General features: G+C 33.2%; 1 protein-coding gene across 1 annotated transcript in view; it reads right to left on the bottom strand.

The window, feature by feature from the left end:
- LOC132715422 (neurogenic locus notch homolog protein 1-like) overlaps positions 1-23979 on the bottom strand; it is a gene marked incomplete at its 3' end in the record, with an annotated part of 55457 nt that overhangs the window by 6795 nt on the left and 24683 nt on the right. Inside the window, exons 29-38 of the mRNA XM_060698419.1 lie at positions 23647-23760; positions 23211-23324; positions 22839-22952; positions 22229-22342; positions 21771-21884; positions 21331-21444; positions 20172-20285; positions 19803-19916; positions 18727-18840; positions 18287-18400 (exon numbers count right to left, since the gene is read on the bottom strand). Of these exons, the coding sequence (XP_060554402.1) occupies positions 18287-18400; positions 18727-18840; positions 19803-19916; positions 20172-20285; positions 21331-21444; positions 21771-21884; positions 22229-22342; positions 22839-22952; positions 23211-23324; positions 23647-23760 (1140 nt within the window). The remainder of the gene's footprint in view (positions 1-18286; positions 18401-18726; positions 18841-19802; positions 19917-20171; positions 20286-21330; positions 21445-21770; positions 21885-22228; positions 22343-22838; positions 22953-23210; positions 23325-23646; positions 23761-23979) is intronic.

Here is a 23979-nt window from a genome sequence, read left to right as displayed (position 1 = left end):
TTATCGTTCTTACTTATCTTATTCCAGTTAGCTTTATAATTATGTGAATAATAAAGTTGAATTTTTACACTCGTATAATAAGCGCAATTTTAAAGTTGTTTTCAAAGTATATGTCTCTTATTTGCAAGTGTCCTATTTTAGCGATTTTCCGTAAGAATTTTTGATAATATTATAAATGATAAAAAAAAGCATGTACATCAGTATTCATTTATCAGGTGTTTACAATATTCAATTATAAGGAAACAACATAAAACAAACTCAAATGATTTATTCAATGGTAAAAGCTTTGTTCGCTTTACTAATAGGATTTTTTTTATTACGTACTATTATCGCAGTTATCCATCGTCATAATCCAGCCGCACATAGTGCATTCGTAATCCTCCATCATAATAACAAGATCGAATATACCACTGTAACCACATTTTACATTCAGGCACGCTAGAACATAATAACAATCTAATACCTCCTACAGGGACTAACAAACACTACACAGAATATAAATGATAAAAACGGAAAAGAAGGGATGTTTAATACGTTGAGCAATGACGAGCTTAAAAGAGTAAAAAATTGTCACCATTCAGCTTTTTGTAAAGTTAAAGGTTTCAGTGCATTAATAAGAAAAATGCAAATACAAACAAATATACTAATTAATAATAACAAATAGAGTAAAAGAAAATGGAGATACATGAAAACCCCCCCCATTAATGAAATTGTTTGTTTAAGAGAGCATTAAGGAACATTACGACGCCCCAATGCTTCGATTTTCAGATCAAGGCTCAACCCGTCTAACTCCCACACATATATTAAAAACAATCCATGAACATACTATAAACAATGACGCCATTTTCTTTAATTCTAAATGAATAATATCTTACTTTTTGTCACTAATTATTCCATCGTCATCAGTCAGGACCACACTGCTCCACCCACCTCGCCTATTCCTATCTCCTCACCAAGCATTCCCTTCACCATGCGTACGAGGGCGGTGTGCGGTTGCAAGGTGTTCACCGCAACTCCCGCATAAAATCATAGTGTATAGCTAGACTAGCGAGAATATATCACTCAACACTACAAATGAATGCATTACGTTTTAATGAGCGAATTTTATTCTCTATTTGAGAAATGAAACGTCACTAGATTAGAAGTTGTGCAATAAAACTCGCTCAACTCAATAATTACTCATATAAATCATTGTAAAGACAAAAAACGTATCATATACATTTTTCTGAATTTGCCAACAGAAACTGAAGATTGATATGTATTGAACCACTGGATTGCAGGCATGAACAAAGCGAATTATTAAACAAATATATCTAGAACAAGTATTTACTTGTTTTCCATGACATGTTCCGTGGCCCCCACGCGCCGAGAGGAATAAATAAATAAATTATAACCTCCCCAGAGACAAATCAATGTGATTTCAAAATAGAATTATTAAAAGCGTATCACTTAATACAGAGATAATAAGATTTAATAGAACATAGATCCTTTATGGCCAATTGAATTAGAATAAATCGTGACGGTATCTTTTGCCGATGACTAGAGCTATATAACTTGTTATAACAGGTATAATCCAATAACCATCTACTAAAATATGAATAACAAAAGTACAAAGCAAGGAAAATCGGAGCGACACAAATTAAACCGCAACCCCCCATATGATCCACACAAGACACCAGGTGACGGAGACCCGGACCAACCAAAACAGGACAAGGCACACGAAACACACAAATGCTAACTAAATGGATAAATAATCTGTAACGACTAGGAATCCAAGAAAATAAATAATGATTAAATTAGTAGGACATCCCACAAAAGTCAAAGCAGCACAAAAGGGAATCGGCACCCCCGGACGACACCCCCAAGCAGAGAAAAGGAGGAGATATATATACAACACGACCATTAACAACTAGGACCCCCGTTAAAAGGGAGGAAGATACTGTACCGTAGACGAGAAACATCAAGTGACAACCAAGCAAAAGGTCACCAAAACTATTGAAACATTCCACCCCAACATAACATACATAATAAGGAATACAGAGGAAGCCGCCTTGAGAACGGTGAGGAGCATAATATATAGACTGCTGGGAAGAGTAAAAACTCGCGCTTAATGGATGCATCAACCAAACTCGGCTCTGAAGCCCACCCATGTTCATATAAAACGAGACATGTAAATAAAATGAATCCCCGCAAGTGGAATTCTAACAGGTGTATGTTACAAAAGGTTTAAATAAGCTAAAATACCAAATGATCATATAGAAAAATATAGTAAACCCCCGTGAACGATTACAAAAGTAAACTCTGGACATGTCCTAAAGAAAGACAGAGCAACAAGAAAATCATCTAAAAAGCCGACGGGGAGCAAAGCAAAGACGCACAATTAAGACAATTCAGAGTCCGAAAGGTCCTTTAAGAATCTATCCATTATGGAGAGTCCCCCACGTGGTCCGTTCAGATGTAAATCAAAAGAGGAAACAGCGTTTCGTCCAACTGTAAAAAGGATTGAACCTATAAGCATCAGTAATGTCCTTAATAAAATAGCAAAATGGTTCAATAATAACCTCTTTAATAAAGACGGTGTCAAGGATTTTCAGTACCAAAACAACCGTGAGAAAATTTACCTATGAACTCATAAATTCTCCCACCGAACGTTTGTCACAATCACCACCCAGAGAGCCAAATAAAAAAACATCAGGAGCAGTAATCCCTGTCTACAGAAGCCAAGTTCATCCAAAATCACACTAAAAATGAGAATTTATGAAATTAAATTCAAAGTTACGACTCTGTACAAATTAGCCCTTAAATAGGTTTCGCGTAATCTTATGGGTGAGCCGTAACCACACTGTTTTAAAAGCATTGCTAGGTAATAAAAATATTCCGCTCGTATTGAAGATGCCGTTTACGGGGCCCCCCTCGCTGCTTACACAAGACTTATCCCATCGCACATCTCAATAAACTGAGAAAACAAAATCATACACACGTAAGTTAATGTTGCAATGGGTACGTCTATATCTACCCGGATGTTGATATTATAATCGTATACAAAAGTCATAGTCCATCTCTTTTATCATATTTTTTCGTGTGAATAGAATTGTTGTTGATAGTTAAATAAACTGAAGAAATCCAACCAAATCGATGTACATAAAAATTTCAAGAGCTTCGTTTAATTAAGTTGTAGTTCATACGGATAAATGTTTCAGACAAATCGTTTGATTCAAAATAAGAAATCTATCTAAATCAAAAATATCATCAAGGTATTTGAAGTAATTATTAATGCAACTATAACATCTTGTTTGTTTAATTACTCACAGAGACTCCCCAAACATAAAAGTCTCTTTTCATAGCAATACAAAACAAATCGGCGACCAGGGTGCACAATAGTACCATAAAGAATTCCTCTGATCTGTTTTAAATAAGGGTATTAACCAAACCTGACCTGAATGTTGTCTAAAAGAAAAGAGAGTGCTCTACGACTTCGTCAGCAGGTCCCAAAATTAGTATAATGTTTAACAATACCTAAAAAAAAGCTTTGTTAGAATAACATGCTAGAAAGGTAACTTTTCCGGTGCAAAAGTTTTCTGAATTAGGAAAAATTCGTTTAAACATTGATTATTTATGTGCCAAACTTGTATAAAGTGTTGAACAATCGTATGCACCGTGACTTGTTTTTGAATCGCTTTTAAAAATTCTTAATTTTTGAATTTTAAGACCTCTAAAAACCTGAGTTTAGTTAATCATAATTTCATCACCAACTATATCACAGTCCATCCCATTCGTATCCCCAGACCACGACATTGTGCATTTGTACACCTCCCAGTTAACAAGACTCCAGTACCCACAAAGAAAGACAACCATTTTATCATTGCATGGCTTAACTCAGAAACAATATTCATACAATATACGTGTATAAAAAAAAATCAAAAACGTTTTTTATATCTGTCGAATGGTCAATTGTGGGAACAAGTTCATGAAGATATCGTGTCTTACTTTTCAAATTCGTCCTTGCTACAAGAACGAATATATACATGTACATATGTACACGTAATTTATGAATAAGATTTTTTTTACAATATTATCTTTATAAGAGAAGCAATATAGAACAACAAATAATGATATATGATACAATAAATTTATGGTATTGCTTTACTTAAAGAGTTTAATAACGTACTATTATCCCGCAGTCACTTCCATCATATCCAGGCAACATTTTCTGTATCGTATCCATGGACAAGATCTTTACAGGAAGCAACAATGTTACAGAGGATCGCTTAAGACATTCATTCTATGTCTAGAAACGATAACAAAAGAAAAGAACGAATTTTTTGTAAATCGGAAAGAAGGGATTTAATACGTGACCATTTATTGAAGAAGTAAGAAAATTATCCTCTTCAGCATTATGTAAGAATTTAAAAGAGTTACACCATGAGATAAAACCAAAATACATACCTCAACTAGCATCCACCTTCTCATACACTGTATAAAACTGGGAACTAAGAAAGTTGTTATCTGAAAATTAGGAATATTAATAATGCTTGATTTAGATCAAATAATATTTTAATCGCAATATAAACATTAACCATCAATCATACTATGAAAATGGACCGTAATACTTTTTTCTGAATGAAAAATAATTCTATAACTATGACAAAATTTAAATCCATCGAATCAGGCAGCACATGTAACATATCGTATTTGTTTACACAGATCCTACAGTGTCCACCGTTCTTTCCACGTCACCGCGGCTCGCATTCAGATAATATCTCACTAATGGGAATACACAATGATCAATTTAAAAGAATTCATTACTTTTTATGGCGTTTTATTTCCTAATTTGAGAATGAAAAGTCCAGATTGGAATGTAAGTGTCGCATAAAACAGTCCAACCCAACTAAAAATGCAAATATACAACATATTAATGTATACAACGATAACTGTATCTACTGAACATGTTGTTTAACAGAAATTTAGGAATTTAATAATGCGTGATTTAGATCAAATAAAATATACAAATATCAATATAAAAAACGTAATTATCACTACCATCATGTCATACTATAGAAACACTCCGACCGCCCCTACTTTTTGTTCTTTAATCTCCGATGATTACTCATCCCTAATTACCAACCGTCTATGCAAATGAATGAAAATCTTAACTATTATGTCACAATTTATTCCATCGTATCCAGCAGCACATGTACATTTACGTATTGTTTACAAGATTCCTTACAGGTACCAACATCGTTCTTGTGCAAGGGTCAGGATCGCTTCATTAATATCTATTGGGGAAACATGAAAATGAAAGATGAAGTACTTTTTATGGCGTTTTAATTTCTAGTTGAGAATGTAACGTCATGACTTTGTAAGTTAGGCTGTCCATAAATATTTGCGTGTTGAGGTTTGCTCAATCTCAATAATCTCTAAACTAATGTAAAAAACATATTTTATTTAAACTTTTTCCACTCGCACTGCAGCCAGAAAACGCGATCTTCACTGCTCTTCGAACCCACCTGATAAAGCCGAATATTACTTACAAACAAAATATATATTGAATATGTATTATAAATATTTTTAATGAGAATGATACAAGATCGACCATATGTGGATAATCCAAACAATTTAATAATACGCATATTCACCATCTGCAATATTAAAAAAAGTAAAAACACGTATCTACTTAATCGATCTAATTTAGAGATAACCTTTCTAAGGCCAACTGAATTAATGTAATAACAATCGTGAATCGGTATCTTTACCGATGCTGCAGAGCTTAATCCGTATATCCATACCTCTCTAAACCTGAGTTAGTTATCTTAATTTCTCACCATATCACACCGTCGCCCAATCGATAATGCACCACACACACAAATCAAAAACACTCCGTGCGCCCCCCATTTTCTTCGGATTTATGTAAACCATTCACAAGAAAGTACATAAGGCAGGCCATCTTGATGGGTTGCTCAGAACATTCATAACCAATATCTGTAAAAGCAAGATAAATCACTTTTTAATACTGTCCGAATGGTAAATTGTAACAACAGTTAATGAAAGAAATATAGTATATAACCGATGAAAAATTAGGAATATTATATAATGCTTGATAATCAAGATCCAATAATATTAAACCAATATTAAAAACAACCAACAAAACAAAATATAAAAAAATGAAAAAACAGAGCCCAAAAACCCCCCCTTCCTCTATTATATCCTGAAGCCAATACAATAATCTTACTTTGTCACATTCATTCCAATCGTTTTTAATACCCACCCTACTCAGCACATTTACAATTTCGTAGAATATTTGTATTACAAAGAAGTCCTTATCAAGGTACCACCAATTTAACTTGCAATAGGAGTCAGGATCGCAATTCATTTTATATCTATAGGAAATACTAATGAGAAAGTCAATGAATGCAATTAGCGCTTATTTAGATTGCGTCTCTCTACTTCTATTAATGAAAAGATTATAACGTCATGAATTTGAAGAATTAATAGTACAATAAAAACTACGGAGCAGTTGGAGTCCGCTCAACTCATATCTCTATTTCATTGTAATACAAACTATCTATAAAATTTCTGAATGGGCAAAAAACTTATTTGAAGTATTGAACTAACTAGATTAACAGACATAACATCATAAAACCCGCCCGGAAATAATATTAAAAACAAATAATATCTCTCCAGAAAATATCTTACTTGTTATTCATGAGAATGTCCGTGGTCCACGGGAGTAATAAATTTAATGCCCGGACCCCAAACAAAAACTAGGACAGGGCACAATGACGAGCACGGGACATCTAATCACTAAATGATAAATAACCAGTAACTGACTAGGAATCCAAAGAAACAATAAAATGATTGAATAGGAGCCACAAAGTCAATAAAGAAGGCAACCCACGAGAGAGAGATATGAGACCACCGATGGGGAGGGTTAATCAAAGAAATTAAAACTAGAGGGTAAAGGGACGAAGAATATCTTAACCGCTAGACGAAGAAAACAACAAGAGGACACAACAAAGTGTCACCAAAACAGTAGAGAACAACATTTGACAATAACATCATAAGGAACACAGATGGAGGCGCACGCCATTTTGATAAGGTCAGCAGCATAATAATGACTGAGACTAGAGAGGGAATATAAAAACGCGATAAAATGGTAGAAAAACTCGACTCCAACCACACAAATGATATCCTATAAAAAAGTGACAAAGTTAAATAAAAAATGAATCCCGCCAGTGAAATTTCTAACAGTTGTTATGGTTCAAGGTTAAATAAAGTAAAATACCAAAATGATCATGTAGAAAGAACATAATAAAAGATAAAACCAATGACATAACATATAGATACAACCAATGTCCTAAAGGAAGACAGGCAACAAGAAAAACTCACCTACAGGGCCCGACGAAGCACGGCATAAGACGAACATTAAGACAAATTCAGTCCCAAGAAGGGCCTTTAAAAACTACCATTTCGATAGAGTTCCACTTGGTTTCCTCCAGATGTCACATCAAACGAGAAAGCGTAAGCGTCCCAACCCGTAAACAGGTTGAACACTCAACACGCAGTACTTCATTCAAGAATAGTTGGTCATAACTTTTAATAAATACGTTTAATGATTTAGTAAAAACAGCAAAGAAAAAGTACCATGACCAAAATCTTACGAATTGTAAAATCACATCAGCCATAAAAATCAGGCTGCTAATCTCTTGTGAGAAGAGTTTTTAAACCATATTGAATTAGGAGAAATAAATCAAAGTTACTATTTGTATGAAAGTAAAAATAAATTAATCCCGATAAATTTATGATAGGCAGGTAACACCTGCTTTCAAAAGCTAGCTGGTAATAAGAAATATTCCGCCCCCGTTGAAATAATTCTTGAAAACAAGCACTCCACCTCGGAATCTAATAAACGAGAAACATCTAGGGAGGATAATAACCGCCTGTCATTGAACGCCCGGCCTTTCCGTTTTGATGGGACATATGAATTTATAATAATTAAAAAACTCACACCACGTAAGAATGTTGCATTGGTTTACATCTCCATCTAAAATGATATTAAAATATACAAAATCAAAAATCATCTCTGTTAATCATGAGAATCTCTTCGCGTGAATCAAATTCGCTCTGTCTGAGCTGTATCGTTAAGATTCCAAAATGATGTACTTAAAATTTCAAGAGTTCGTTGATTAATTGTAAGTTCATACCGGATATAAATTGTCAGACATCATTTGATCAAAATAAAGAATTATCTAAAATCAAAAATACTTCAAGGTATTGGAAGTATTATTAATGCGACTATAACATACTTGCTGTTTAATCCTCAAGAGAAGACTCAACAAAAAGTCTCTTCAAGCAACTAAAACAATAACAAATCGTCAGATTCCCAGCGGGTGCCACAATAGTACTGGCATAAGAATTCCTCTGATCTGTTTAACATAAGAGGAGAGAGTTATTAACACAAACACCCCCTGACCCCATAATGTGTCTAAATGAACAAGAGAGCTCTACAAACTGCGTCCCACCACCCAGGTCACACGCATAGTCACTGACACACCTGTTAACAATAGCCGTTATGTAAACCACACACAGCTTTGTTTAGAATAACATCTAGAAAGTGAAACTATTTCCGGTGAAAAGTTTGTCTGAATAATTAAAATCTCATTTGTATTATTTTACTGTGCCACACTTTGTATAAGTCTAGCAAAAATCGTATCGGGACTATGAAGTTTTGAAAGCTGAAAGTTCTTAATTTTGAGTTTAAAAACCTCTAAACCTGAGTATAAGATTATTTTATTAATTTCTCAACCATTAGCATACAGTCCGTCATCGTATCCCAGAACACAATGGCATTCTTAACCCCATTAACAAGATCCAGTACATGGAGCACCATTTTTTGCATGGGTTGCTCAAAATTCATCAATAATCTGTAACAAAAGATAACAAACGTTTTTTAATATCTGTCGGAATGGTCACATTGTGGAACAAGTTCATGAAGTTTTTGAAAGAAGTAGAAATTTCCTCTTCAGCTTTTGTAAGTTAAAGGTTCCATTGGAGTAACAAAATACAATACTCAATATACTATACATTTTACTGGTCTACTACCGTCCACACTATTCTTTTAACAGAAATTAATGAAAATATATAATAATAACTAATAGATCATCAATAATACAATAATTAATATATACAAAAATAGAAAATAACACATCAAACAATACTATGAATAAATGACATATATTTCTCTTTATTCGGAACATGAGAATAATATCTACTATTGTCCACAATTATTCCGTCGTGATCGCCCAGCCCAGGCATGTAACAATTACGTATATATGTTAACAAAAGATCATATGACAGGTACCGTACCGTTATTGCAAGGTCAGGAGCGCATTCATCCCACATACTCTACTTTGGAAACATGATCAATTAAGAATCATAATACTTTGAAATGTAGCGTAATTATTAACTATTAATGAAGATGAAAACGTCATGATTGAAGAAAGTGATACCATAAAACTCAGACATCACACTCATTAAGAAAATGCAATACTCCAATAAATGTAATACACGTATACTGGTACATAATAAAGAAATGTATGTTTTAACAGAAAATTAGGAAGATATTAATAATGCTATGATTTAGACTGACAATAAGTATCATTCAATATAATCCCGAAGAAGTCAACCATCAAATCATAACTCCTAACATGACGTATTTTCTTATTCTGGAAATGAATATACCTCCGTCCTTACCACACCCCATCTGAGAGAGTAAATGTATCTTTAAACTATTGATCACATATTTATTCCATCAAGTAATCCAGCAGCAAATGATACAATTCGTATTTATGTTTAACAAGATCCTTACAGGCCTCGTTCTTGCAAGGTCAGGATCGCATTCATTAACTATCTCTTGGGGAAACATGATAAATGAAAAATGCAAGTATCTCCCTTGTTCCTTACGGCGTCTCTACTTCTACTTCCTCGACGAATGTCAACGTCATTTCTTGAACGTTACGTCGTCCAATAAACTTGGCGGTTTGGAGTTTGCGCACTCATAATCGTCTATACTAATTGTACAAAAACAGTAATTTAAAACATCCATATTACTAAGATAGCGAGAAGAAAAAATCGTATTCAATGTCTTGATACGCACGTGAGTCGAAGCCGCAAGTCTATATCTCAAACACCAAAACTACTATTAGCACATCCCATCTACTTTCACTTGTTCCTTTAATCGAACGCATTCTGTCCGCCAACCTCGCTGATCCACCCCACTCAACCCACTCTCTACTCTCCGCCATCCATCACCATCCCTGCCCATTAAAAGTTATCAACGAATCTACTTAATCGATCTAGCATTTTAAAGAGAAAAGAATCTTTAGGCCAATTCTGAAAATTATGAATAAAAATCGTAGAATCGGAAACTTTTGACCGATTGCGTGAGAGCTATAAATACCGTATAAAACACATAAGACAAATGACAAGGGAAATCATAAAACCCATGAGTTGTTTTAATCAGACGTTAATGTGGCTCTTTACATTATCGACAGATCAACAACGCGCTCCCCACTCGTCACTCCAACAACAAACAATGTGCAATTATGATAAACCAGAACAACAATATCAAAGTACATAAGAACCATTCCTTGACATGGCGCTCCTGTCGAAACATATCATCCCAACCTATCTAAAAAAGAAGATGAAAACGCTTCTTATACCCCTCTCGAAATGATGTCTCAAATTAGATAAAACAAGTTAATGAAGACAAACTCAGAGAGTTCCTCTTCTGCAATTCGTTTCTTGCTAACAGCCGAAAACATGTACTAGGGTTGTCCAAAAAATTACTGCATACAATATGTGTCGTGACGAGTTTAATTTAATCAAAAGTATAGAATATAATATAATAACCAAAGGGGAAATCTTGATCGCAAATAAGAAAACAAATAGAAAAAGCGTTAACCCGTGTGTCGTAAAAAGTACACTCGTCATACCCACGTCTCCCAACCAAAAAATATAGTAAACTAAAAACCAGTCGCAAACAAGACACAAAAATTTTGAGTATATCTACTTATTTGATTTGATAGACATACAGAAATCAATAAAATAGAAACACTAATAAACCATAACATTCACCGCTATAAATCAGGAAGAGAAGAAAATATGTGTATGTAATCGCCTTGACAGTCACAGAATAATTTATTCATTTGCCCTACTTTGTAACGATTGTAAAGAATATATATAATCACCGAGTATTGGTCTCGCTCCCAATACTGATCATTACATGAAAAACAATGTCAGATTCGCTAAACTTTTGAAATTATGGACGATCTATTAAATGGTTGTGCGTATTGGTAACCCAAACAATTAACCATTAACAAAGAACTTAAAAGGGCAAGCGGGAACAATTTCAGTGTCACGAAGTGCTGTTTTAGAATACTCGCGCACCACCAACCCTGCTCATAGAAGGCTGAGTAGTCGTAGAAAAAAACATGAATAGAACAAACTACAGTCAGAAAAAGACAAAGAACGTCCGTACGTAAAGAACGAGCAATGTGGACTATAAGGATCGTCCACACTTACCCCCACTTCCGTGCACTCTGGCTCCGGCCATATCACTGAATATAAACAAAATGATAAACAGAAATAGCAATTAAGAACCATAAAAAAACTACAAATACTTTGAATCAATCATTCCTCTATTTTTGACCGAGTAAAAAATTCAATTATAACATAAAGAGCAAAGATGCCACTATACAAATCAATCAAACAAGTAATACATTACAGTTAATGAACTAACCCAAGTGTGTCTTGCGCCGGTATTTGACGTTACTAAGGTAAATTAATGAAATCATTTTCTAGCGATACTCCGACTGCCGGCCCCTTTTTCTTTTGTTTTCCTTAATTAAGACAGATACCTCGATCTTCAAGTGATATATAATTCCATTTGTTTTATTAATACACTCCTCCGAAATATCTGGTATGTGCACGAATTTTTTGGACAACCCCCGTACATATTAGTACACGTATGTATTTTATTAAGAGGGGTTTTTTACAGATATTCTTATTAACGTAGAATCATGAGTATAATCAAACATATATGATTTATGTTCAACTAATAAAAATTTTGTTTCTTACCTTATAGGATTTAGTAAATAACGTTCACTAATATATCACGTAGTAATTCACGTCCTCATCATATCATCCCCGCCCACCACCGCTGCATTCGCATCCCATGACAAAGACTCTCTTACACCGGACAGCACCCCCACTTTCTTTCAGCCACCCAGCGGTCGCTCTACACACATTCATCCTCCTCACGCTATACAACGGACTACAACACAACCAAGAACTGAAAGCTTTCTGTAAAACTCGCGCAAAAAACCGGGACTGCTTTAACTCCACGTGACCCAGCTCTTTATTGCGCCACCACCAGCAGTCAGAACAATTTCCCATCCGCAGCTTCCTCCTGTTAACGCTAACGCCTTCTCATTGCGAGTCACCCCAGCAAAACAACGTACCCTCCCACATGTCATACTCTTGCACCACTGCTAACACCTGAGTACTGGTTTCTTACTAGTTAAGATGTTTGTTTAAGAGTAAATTAGGAAATATAAATAATAAGCATTGATCTCACAAAATCAAATAATATAATATATTTTCCAAAATATATATAAAAAACCATAAAAATACTATAAAAAGAAATTTTGTGCTAATATAAAAATCACTATCTTTATTCTGAATGAATATAATCTTCCTTTTGTCACCAATTCATTCCATCGCGTATCCACGCAGGCAATGTAACATTCAGTATTTGTATTACAAGATCCTTACAAGGTTACACATTCTTGCAAGGGGTAAGTCGCATTCAATTTATATCTATAGGGAAACATGAGAAATATCAATGAATCATTATTTTGATGCGTTTTATTTTCTATTTGAGTATTTTCCGTCACTGATTTGTAAGTAGTGGTTGACACTACCCGACTCTGTGCGTTTGAGTCCGCTCAACTCATAATCTCTATTTCATTGTAAGAAAACCTATCTATACAATTTTTTCTGATGGGTCAGAAAAACGAATTTGAAATGTAATGAGAGAGAACCCACTGGGATTACAGCATTCCATAAAGCCGAAAAACTCATATTAAATAGCATTATACTAGTTTAGAACAAGGATTTACTTGTTTTCAATGAGAATGTCCGTGGCCCGGGATAATAACAATTACCGCATAACACATCTGCAATTTCAAAAAGAAGTTATTAACGTATCTACTTATCGACTACAATTTTAATAGAACATAGATCTTTATGGCCAATTGAATCTCATCACTACAATCGACCGCGATCGATAAATTAAAGAGGAGTAATTTTTGAACGGAAAAGCTAGAGCAGCCAGACGCTATAAACACAAGGTACTCAAATCACATGGACCTCATCTAAAAATGATAAAAATCACACACAAGAGCAAAAGCGCGCGTTCCAATAACGGCAACCCACATAATATCAGCAACAAGAACCATGACAAGTAGACAAGGCGGCACCCCAAACAAAACAGGACACGGCACAAGACACGACACGGACATGCTAATGCACAAAATGATAAATAATCCTGTAACGGATAAAATCCAAAAAAAAAATAAATGATTGAATAGTAAGGCCCACAAAGTCAAAGGGCAACAGCGAATGCGCGCAACAGGAGACACCGGATGGGGAGGGTGGTTAATCCAAGAAATTAAAAACTAAGGGTAAAGGGGAAGAATACTTACCGTAGGACGAGAAAACAACAAGGGACACAAGCGCAGAGTGTCACCAAAACAGTAATGAGAACCAACATAGACATACACTTAGGTAACACAAGAGGCGCCGCCTGGAAAGGTCAGCAGCATAATAATGATGGTGGGAGTAAAACCGTTAATGTGCACAAACTCGCTCTTAACCCAAATGTCCGCTATAAAACGGTGAGACAGAATAAATGAATACCCCGCCCAAGTGAAATTCTAACAGTTGTTATGGTTAGCAAAAGTTTTAATAAGTTAAAACACAAAATAGCAATGTTAGAAGCCATATAAAAGTAAGCCCCATTGGACCATAACAAATAATACTTCAGGACTGTCCAAAGGAAGACATAGGCAAAAAGAAAATCACCATTACAGGGCCCGACGAAATGCACGGCCATAAGACGATGGAACATTAAGACATTAGTCCGAAAAGGCCTTTATAGAAACATCCTCATAGAGTCCTCGCAGCCTTAGTCCGTCAGATTAATCAAAAAGGAAGCGTAGCGTCCAACTGTAAAAGGTTGAACACTAAAACTATTGCAGTATTCTTAAAATAGTTTGGGTCATAACCCTTTTAAATAAAACGTTCAATGATTTTAGTAAAAACGCAGGAAAAAGTACATGACCAAAAATCTTATCCCAAGTTTTGTAAAATCACAGTAGCCTATAAAAGATCAGGCCTGGCTAATCGCATTGTCGAAAGAGTTTTTAAACCATATGTAACAGAAAAATTAAATCAGAGTTAACCACATATGTAAAATTGAGTAAAATATTATACGTAATTTATGCTAAAGCGTAACCTGTTTAAGAAAGCTTGCCTGGACAAATAGAGAAAAATATTCCACTCTCGTTGAAATCTTTTACAAGATTGCATTAACAATAGGCTCTAATCGGAATCTATATAAAACTGAGAAACTATATGGCCGAGGCTTGTGCGTTCATTTTGAACTGCCGCTTTCCTTGATTGATTTATATGTATAAATATACAAAATATTAATAATACACGTAATAAGTTTAGCATTTGGCTCAAACGTCTCCATCTAATATAGTGGGATAATTTAACTATATCAAAAGTCATAAATCATTTTCTGAAACTTTAATCATAGATTTTTCGTGTAACATATGAATTGTTCGATAAACTGAATCTGCTATATTATAGGTGTTAAGATATTCAAAAGTGATGTACTTAAATTTACAAGAAGTTTCGTTTGATTAAGTTGGAATAGTCTAAATGTATCGATTTAAATGGTTCCACACACTTTTTTGATCATAAATATAGAATTATCTAAATCACTAAAATATCATCAAGGGTAATGTGGGAATGAAATATTATAATACAAATTGCGGACACTAGAAGCATATATGTTGTTTAATCTCAGAGAGAGAATACAAGCATAAAGTCTCTTTTCATAGCATACAACAATCGGCGACCAGGGGTCAGCACAATTAAAGTAGCCACATAAAGAATACTATCTGATCTGATTATTAATACGGGTATTTACCACCCTGACGATATAATGTGTCTAAAAGAAATGAGAGTGCTCTACACTTCGTACACAGGTCACACATAGTATATGATTTAACAATAACACGATTGTAAAAAAAACTTTGGTTATGAATAACATCTAGAAAATTGAACCTATTCCTCTCCCCGTGAACAAGGTTTCTGATATAAATATAAAAATTATCTGATTTGATTATTTATGTGCCAAACTCCTCTAATAAAGTTTTAGGCGACACAAATCCCCCACTGTACCCGAACCACGTTGACCCCCACGCTGAAATTTCTATTTGACACTTACACACCTCTAAACTGAGGTTAGTTTTCTTAATTCTCACCAACATTAAAACAAGAATCACGCCACAATATATCGCGCCACCACAGTCATTTGATAAAACAATTAACAAAGAATCAGATAAAATGGACGACCAATTCTCTGCCCACTGGTGTTCGCTCAAAAGGGTCAGACATTCATCATTAACGTAACAAAGGAAAAAACAAGTGTTTTTGTTATATCTGGTCGAATTGGTCAAGTGTGAAAACAAGTATCATAAAGATAAGGGATTTTTGAACAATTTATCTCAATAACTTATAGGAAAACACTAGTACTTATAAAAAAAAAAAAACACCCCCCCTGAAAAGTACACATTAGTTGTTTAGTCAGAAACATTAAGAATACTAATAAGTGCTTGATCTCAGTATCAATTAAGTTGTAAGTCCAAATTAAAAATTATTAACAATCACAAACAAATACTATTAAAGAATGAGACATTATTTCTCTTATTCTGAATGAATGGATGACTTACGATTGTCACAATTTTACATTCCCCGTCGTATCCAGCAGCACATGTACATGCGTATTTTTACAAGATCCTTACAGTACACGTTATTTGCAAGGGTCAGGAGGTCATCCATCAATTATCTATTTGGAAACATGAGAATCAAAGAATTGCGTTACTAATTGAATAGCCGAGAGTTTTATATTTCTAATTTGTATAATAACAACCCTACATGATCTTGAACGTAAGTGTCAATTAAAAAAACACTGAGTGCTTTCATCTCGCTCAACTCGTAACTCTATTTTATTGGCAAGACTTAACCTATCTAGGAACATGAGATCTTGAATGAGCAAGAAAAATAGAATATAATTAATACTAGAAACCACTGAGATGAAAACAATGACCAAAGCCCGAATTTATTCAAACGACAACTACTCATTCTCACAACAACCGTACCTCTACTCTCTCTTCATGAGAATCGTCGGATACGGGATAAATAACAATTTATCCAGCATAATCCCCACGTCTGCATTTAAAAAGTTATTAAACGTATCTACTTAATCGATCTAATTTAAGAGATAACAGCTTCTTTTGGCCAACTGAAGTATGAATAAATCGTGATCGGTATCTTTTACCGATGCTGAGAGCTATATACCGTATATCCATGACCTCTCTAAACCTGAGTTAGTTATCTTAATTTCTCACCATTATCACAGTCCGTCCCATCGTATCCAGACACACATGTGCATTTGTAACCATTAACAAGATCAGTACATGGAGCACCATTTTGCATGGGTTGCTCAAACATTCATCAATATCTGTAAAAAAAGATAAAACGTTTTTATATCTGTCGAATGGTCAAATTGTGGAACAAGTTCATGAAGATATCGTTCTTACTTTTCAAATTCGTCCTTGCTACACCGAAAAAACATGTACATATGTACACGTATTTATGAATAAGATTTTTTTTTACAATATTTCTTTATAAGGAATCAATATAAAACAAACATATATGATTTATTGAACAATAAAATCTTTGTTTGCTTTACTTATAGGATTTTCTAATAACGTACTATTATCGCAGTTCACTCCATCATATCCAGCCGCACATGTGCATTCGTATCCATTGACAACATCTTTACAGGAAGCACCATTTTTACAAGGGTCGCTTAAACATTCATTTATGTCTAAACGGAACAAAAAAAGAACGAATTTTGTAAAATCGGAAAGAAGGGATGTTTAATACGTGACCAGGTTTTGAAAGAAGTAGAAATTTCCTCTTCAGCTTTCGTAAGTTAAAGGTTTCATTGGTAAAAAATACAATACTCAATATACTTTATACATGTATAAACTGGAACTATAGTAAATGTTTGTTTATATGAAATTTGGAACATAAATAATGCTTGATTTTAGATCAATAAGTATTTATCCAATATAAACATTAACCCTCAATCATACTATGAAAATGACGTATTTTTCTTTATCCTGAATGAATTATATCTTACTATTGTCACAATTAATTCCATCGTATCCAGCAGCACATGTACATTCGTATTTGTTTACAAGATCCTTACAGATATCAAGTGTCGAAAAACTCGGCGTTGGAGTCCGCTCAACTTATAATCTCTATTTATTTGTAACAAAACCTATCTATACATTTTCCTGATGATCAGAAAAGCTCATTTCAATGTATTGAACCACTGATAACATCATGAAAAAGCCGAATATATTAAACAAAATATATTAAAACAGGTATTTACTTGTTTTCATGAAATGTCCATGGCCAAGGGATAATAACAATTTATCCTGCATATAACATCTGCATTTCAAAAAGTTATTATACTTACTACTTTATTGATATAATTAAATAGAATATAGCTTGTTATCGTTCTTACTTATCTTATTCCAGTTTGCTTTATAATTTTGTGAATAATAAATTTGAATTTTTACACTCGTATAATAAGCGCAATTTTAAAGTTGTTTTCAAAGTATATGTCTCTTATTTGCAAGTGTCATATTTTAGCGATTTTCCATAAGAAGTTTTGATAATATTATAAATGATAAATGTTGTCGCAACTCGTTTTCGTTAAACAAAAAGCATGTACATAAGTATTCATTTATCAGGTCTTTACAATATTCAATTATAAGGAAACAACATGAAACAAACTTAAATGATTTATTCAATGAAAAATCTTTGTTCGCTTTACGAATAGGATTTTTTTATTACGTACTATTATCGCAGTTATCTCCGTCATATCCAGCCGCACATGTGCATTCGTATCCATTTACAAGATCCTTACAGGTACCACCATTTTTACAAGGCTCGCTGGAACATTCATTAATATCTAAAGGGAATAAAAAATAACGAATTTGTAAAATCGGAAAGAAGGGATGTTTAATACGTGAGCAATGACCAGTTTAAAAGAAGTAAAAAATTGTCCCCTTCAGCTTTTGTAAGTTAAAGGTTTCATTGCAATAAGAAAATGCAATACTCAATATACTTTATACCTCTATGAACTGGTATTATAGTGAATGTTTGTTTTAGAGAAATTAGGAATATTCAGAATGCTTAATTTCAGATCAATAAGTATTCATCCAATATCAAAATCAACCATCAGTCATACTATGAAAATGACGTATATAACTTTTTTCTGAATGAATTGTATCTTACTATTGTCACAATTTATTCCATCGTATCCAGCAGCACATGTACATTCGTATTTGTTTACAAGATCCTTACAGGTACCACCGTTCTTGCAAGGGTCAGGGTCGCATTCATTAATATCTATTGGGAAACATGATCAATTAAAGAATTCATTACTTTGTATGGCGTTTTATTTCTATTTGAGAATGAAACGTCATGATTTGAAGTTAGTGTCCATAAAACTCAACTCAACTCAATAAGAAAATGCAATACTCATTAAATGTATACACGTATAAACTAGTACTATAGAAAATGTTTGTTTAACAGAAATTAGGAATATTAATAATGCTTGATTTTAGATCAATAAGTATCAATTCAATATAAAAAATCAACCATCAATCATACTATGAAAATGACGTATTTTTCTTTATTCTGAATGAATTATATCCGTTTACCACCGTTCTTGCAAATGAATGATATCTTACTATTGTTACAATTTATTCCATCGTATCCAGCAGCACATGTACATTCGTATTTGTTTACAAGATCCTTACAGGTACCATTGTTCTTGCAAGGGTCAGGATCGCATTCATTAATATTTATTGGGGAAACATGATAACATGATAAATGAAAGAATGCAGTACTTTTTTATGGCGTTTTATTTCTATTTGAGAATGTAACGTCATGATTTGAAGTTAGTGTCCATAAAACTTTGCGTTTGAGTTTGCTCAACTCATAATCTCTAACTAATTGTAAAAAACATATTTATACATTTTCCTGATGAGCAGAAAACGTATTTCAATGTCTTGAACCACTGATAAAGCCGAATATATTAAACAAAAATATATTAGAATATGTATTTACTTGTTTTAATGAGATGTCTGTCGCCAATGTGATAATAACAATTTATCTCGCATATCACATCTGCATTTAAAAAGTTATTAAACGTATCTACTTAATCGATCTAATTTAAGAGATAACAGCTTCTTTTGGCCAACTGAAGTATGAATAAATCGTGATCGGTATCTTTTACCGATGCTGAGAGCTATATACCGTATATCCATGACCTCTCTAAACCTGAGTTAGTTATCTTAATTTCTCACCATTATCACAGTCCGTCCCATCGTATCCAGACACACATGTGCATTTGTAACCATTAACAAGATCAGTACATGGAGCACCATTTTTGCATGGGTTGCTCAAACATTCATCAATATCTGTAAAAAAAAGATAAAACGTTTTTATATCTGTCGAATGGTCAAATTGTGGAACAAGTTCATGAAGATATCGTTCTTACTTTTCAAATTCGTCCTTGCTACACCGAAAAACATGTACATATGTACACGTATTTATGAATAAGATTTTTTTTTACAATATTTCTTTATAAGGAATCAATATAAAACAAACATATATGATTTATTGAACAATAAAATCTTTGTTTGCTTTACTTATAGGATTTTCTAATAACGTACTATTATCGCAGTTCACTCCATCATATCCAGCCGCACATGTGCATTCGTATCCATTGACAACATCTTTACAGGAAGCACCATTTTTACAAGGGTCGCTTAAACATTCATTTATGTCTAAACGGAACAAAAAAAGAACGAATTTTGTAAAATCGGAAAGAAGGGATGTTTAATACGTGACCAGTTTTTGAAAGAAGTAGAAATTTCCTCTTCAGCTTTTGTAAGTTAAAGGTTTCATTGGTAAAAAATACAATACTCAATATACTTTATACATGTATAAACTGGAACTATAGTAAATGTTTGTTTATCTGAAATTTGGAACATAAATAATGCTTGATTTTAGATCAATAAGTATTTATCCAATATAAACATTAACCCTCAATCATACTATGAAAATGACGTATTTTTCTTTATCCTGAATGAATTATATCTTACTATTGTCACAATTAATTCCATCGTATCCAGCAGCACATGTACATTCGTATTTGTTTACAAGATCCTTACAGATATCAAGTGTCGAAAAACTCGGCGTTGGAGTCCGCTCAACTTATAATCTCTATTTATTTGTAACAAAACCTATCTATACATTTTCCTGATGATCAGAAAAGCTCATTTCAATGTATTGAACCACTGATAACATCATGAAAAAGCCGAATATATTAAACAAAATATATTAAAACAGGTATTTACTTGTTTTCATGAAATGTCCATGGCCACGGGATAATAACAATTTATCCTGCATATAACATCTGCATTTCAAAAAGTTATTATACTTACCTACTTTATTGATATAATTGAATAGAATATAGCTTGTTATCGTTCTTACTTATCTTATTCCAGTTTGCTTTATAATTTTGTGAATAATAAATTTGAATTTTTACACTCGTATAATAAGCGCAATTTTAAAGTTGTTTTCAAAGTATATGTCTCTTATTTGCAAGTGTCATATTTTAGCGATTTTCCATAAGAAGTTTTGATAATATTATAAATGATAAATGTTGTCGCAACTCGTTTTCGTTAAACAAAAAGCATGTACATAAGCATTCATTTATCAGGTCTTTACAATATTCAATTATAAGGAAACAACATGAAACAAACTTAAATGATTTATTCAATGAAAAATCTTTGTTCGCTTTACGAATAGGATTTTTTTATTACGTACTATTATCGCAGTTATCTCCGTCATATCCAGCCGCACATGTGCATTCGTATCCATTTACAAGATCCTTACAGGTACCACCATTTTTACAAGGCTCGCTTGAACATTCATTAATATCTAAAGGGAATAAAAAATAACGAATTTGTAAAATCGGAAAGAAGGGATGTTTAATACGTGAGCAATGACCAGTTTAAAAGAAGTAAAAAATTGTCCCCTTCAGCTTTTGTAAGTTAAAGGTTTCATTGCAATAAGAAAATGCAATACTCAATATACTTTATACCTCTATGAACTGGTATTATAGTGAATGTTTGTTTTAGAGAAATTAGGAATATTCAGAATGCTTAATTTCAGATCAATAAGTATTTATCCAATATAAACATTAACCATCAATCATACTATGAAAATGACGTATATAACTTTTTTCTGAATGAATAATATCTTACTATTGTCACAATTTATTCCATCGTATCCAGCAGCACATGTACATTCGTATTTGTTTACAAGATCCTTACAGGTACCACCGTTCTTGCAAGGGTCAGGGTCGCATTCATTAATATCTATTGGGAAACATGATCAATTAAAGAATTCATTACTTTTTATGGCGTTTTATTTCTATTTGAGAATGAAACGTCATGATTTGAAGTAAGTGTCCATAAAACTCAACTCAACTCAATAAGAAAATGCAATACTCATTTAATGTATACACGTATAAACTGGTACTATAGAAAATGTTTGTTTAACAGAAATTAGGAATATTAATAATGCTTGATTTTAGATCAATAAGTATCAATTCAATATAAAAAATCAACCATCAATCATACTATGAAAATGACGTATTTTTCTTTATTCTGAATGAATTATATCCGTTTACCACCGTTCTTGCAAATGAATGATATCTTACTATTGTCACAATTTATTCCATCGTATCCAGCAGCACATGTACATTCGTATTTGTTTACAAGATCCTTACAGGTACCATCGTTCTTGCAAGGGTCAGGATCGCATTCATTAATATCTATTGGGGAAACATGATAAATGAAAGAATGCAGTACTTTTTTATGGCGTTTTATTTCTATTTGAGAATGTAACGTCATGATTTGAAGTTAGTGTCCATAAAACTTTGCGTTTGAGTTTGCTCAACTCATAATCTCTAACTAATTGTAAAAAACATATTTATACATTTTCCTGATGAGCAGAAAACGTATTTCAATGTCTTGAACCACTGATAAAGCCGAATATATTAAACAAAAATATATTAGAATATGTATTTAATTGTTTTAATGAGATGTCTGTCGCCAATGTGATAATAACAATTTATCTCGCATATCACATCTGCATTTAAAAAGTTATTAAACGTATCTACTTAATCGATCTAATTTAAGAGAAAACAGCTTCTTTAGGCCAACTGAATTATGAATAAATCGTGATCGGTATCTTTTACCGATGCTGAGAGCTATATACCGTATATCCATGACCTCTCTAAACCTGAGTTAGTTATCTTAATTTCTCACCATTATCACAGTCCGTCCCATCGTATCCAGACACACATGTGCATTTGTAACCATCAACAAGATCAGTACATAAGGCACCATTCTTGCATGGGTTGCTCGAACATTCATCAATATCTGTAAAAAAAGAAGATAAAACGTTTTTATACCTGTCGAATGGTCAAATTGTAAAACAAGTTCATGAAGACATCGTTCCTACTTTTCAAATTCGTTCTTGCTACACTGAAAACATGTACATAAGTACACGTATGTATTTATTAATAGGATTTTTTTACAATGTTTCTTTATAAGGAATCAATATAAAACAAACATATATGATATATTCAACAATAAAATCTTTGTTTGCTTTACTTATAGGATTTTCTAATAACGTACTATTATCGCAGTTCACTCCATCATATCCAGCCGCACATGTGCATTCGTATCCATTGACAAGATCTTTACAGGAAGCACCATTTTTACAAGGGTCGCTTAAACATTCATTTATGTCTAAACGGAACAAAAAAAGAACGAATTTTGTAAAATCGGAAAAAAGGGATGTTTAATACGTGACCAGTTTTTGAAAGAAGTAGAAATTTCCTCGTCAGCTTTTGTAAGTTAAAGGTTTCATTGGAGTAAGAAAATACAATACTCAATATACTTTGTACATGTATAAACTGGTACTATAGTAAATGTTTGTTTAAGAGAAATTAGGAATATTAATAATGCTTGATCTCAGATCAATAATTATTAATCCAATATTAAAAACAACCATGAAACATACTATAAAAAATGGCGCATTTTTCTTTATTCTGAATGAATAATATCTTACTTTTGTCACAATTCATTCCATCGTATCCAGCAGCACATGTACATTCGTATTTGTTTACAAGATCCTTACAGGTACCACCGTTCTTGCAAGGGTCAGGATCGCATTCATTTATATCTATAGGGAAACATGATAAATCAATGAATGCATTACTTTTTTATGGCGTTTTATTTCTATTTGAGAATGAAACGTCATGATTTGAAGTTAGTGTCAATAAAACTCGGCGTTGGAGTCCGCTCAACTCATAATCTCTATTTCATTGTAAGAAACCTATCTATACATTTTTCTGATGAGCAGAAAAACTGATTTGAATGTATTGAACCACTGATTACAGCA

This window comes from Ruditapes philippinarum, unplaced genomic scaffold (genome assembly GCF_026571515.1).
Source record: "Ruditapes philippinarum isolate M1 unplaced genomic scaffold, ASM2657151v2 ctg2656_1_1_1_1, whole genome shotgun sequence".
NCBI lineage: Eukaryota > Metazoa > Mollusca > Bivalvia > Venerida > Veneridae > Ruditapes > Ruditapes philippinarum.
The sequence above is the reverse complement of the archived record's forward strand: the minus strand, read 5'-3'. Positions and strand labels throughout refer to the sequence as shown.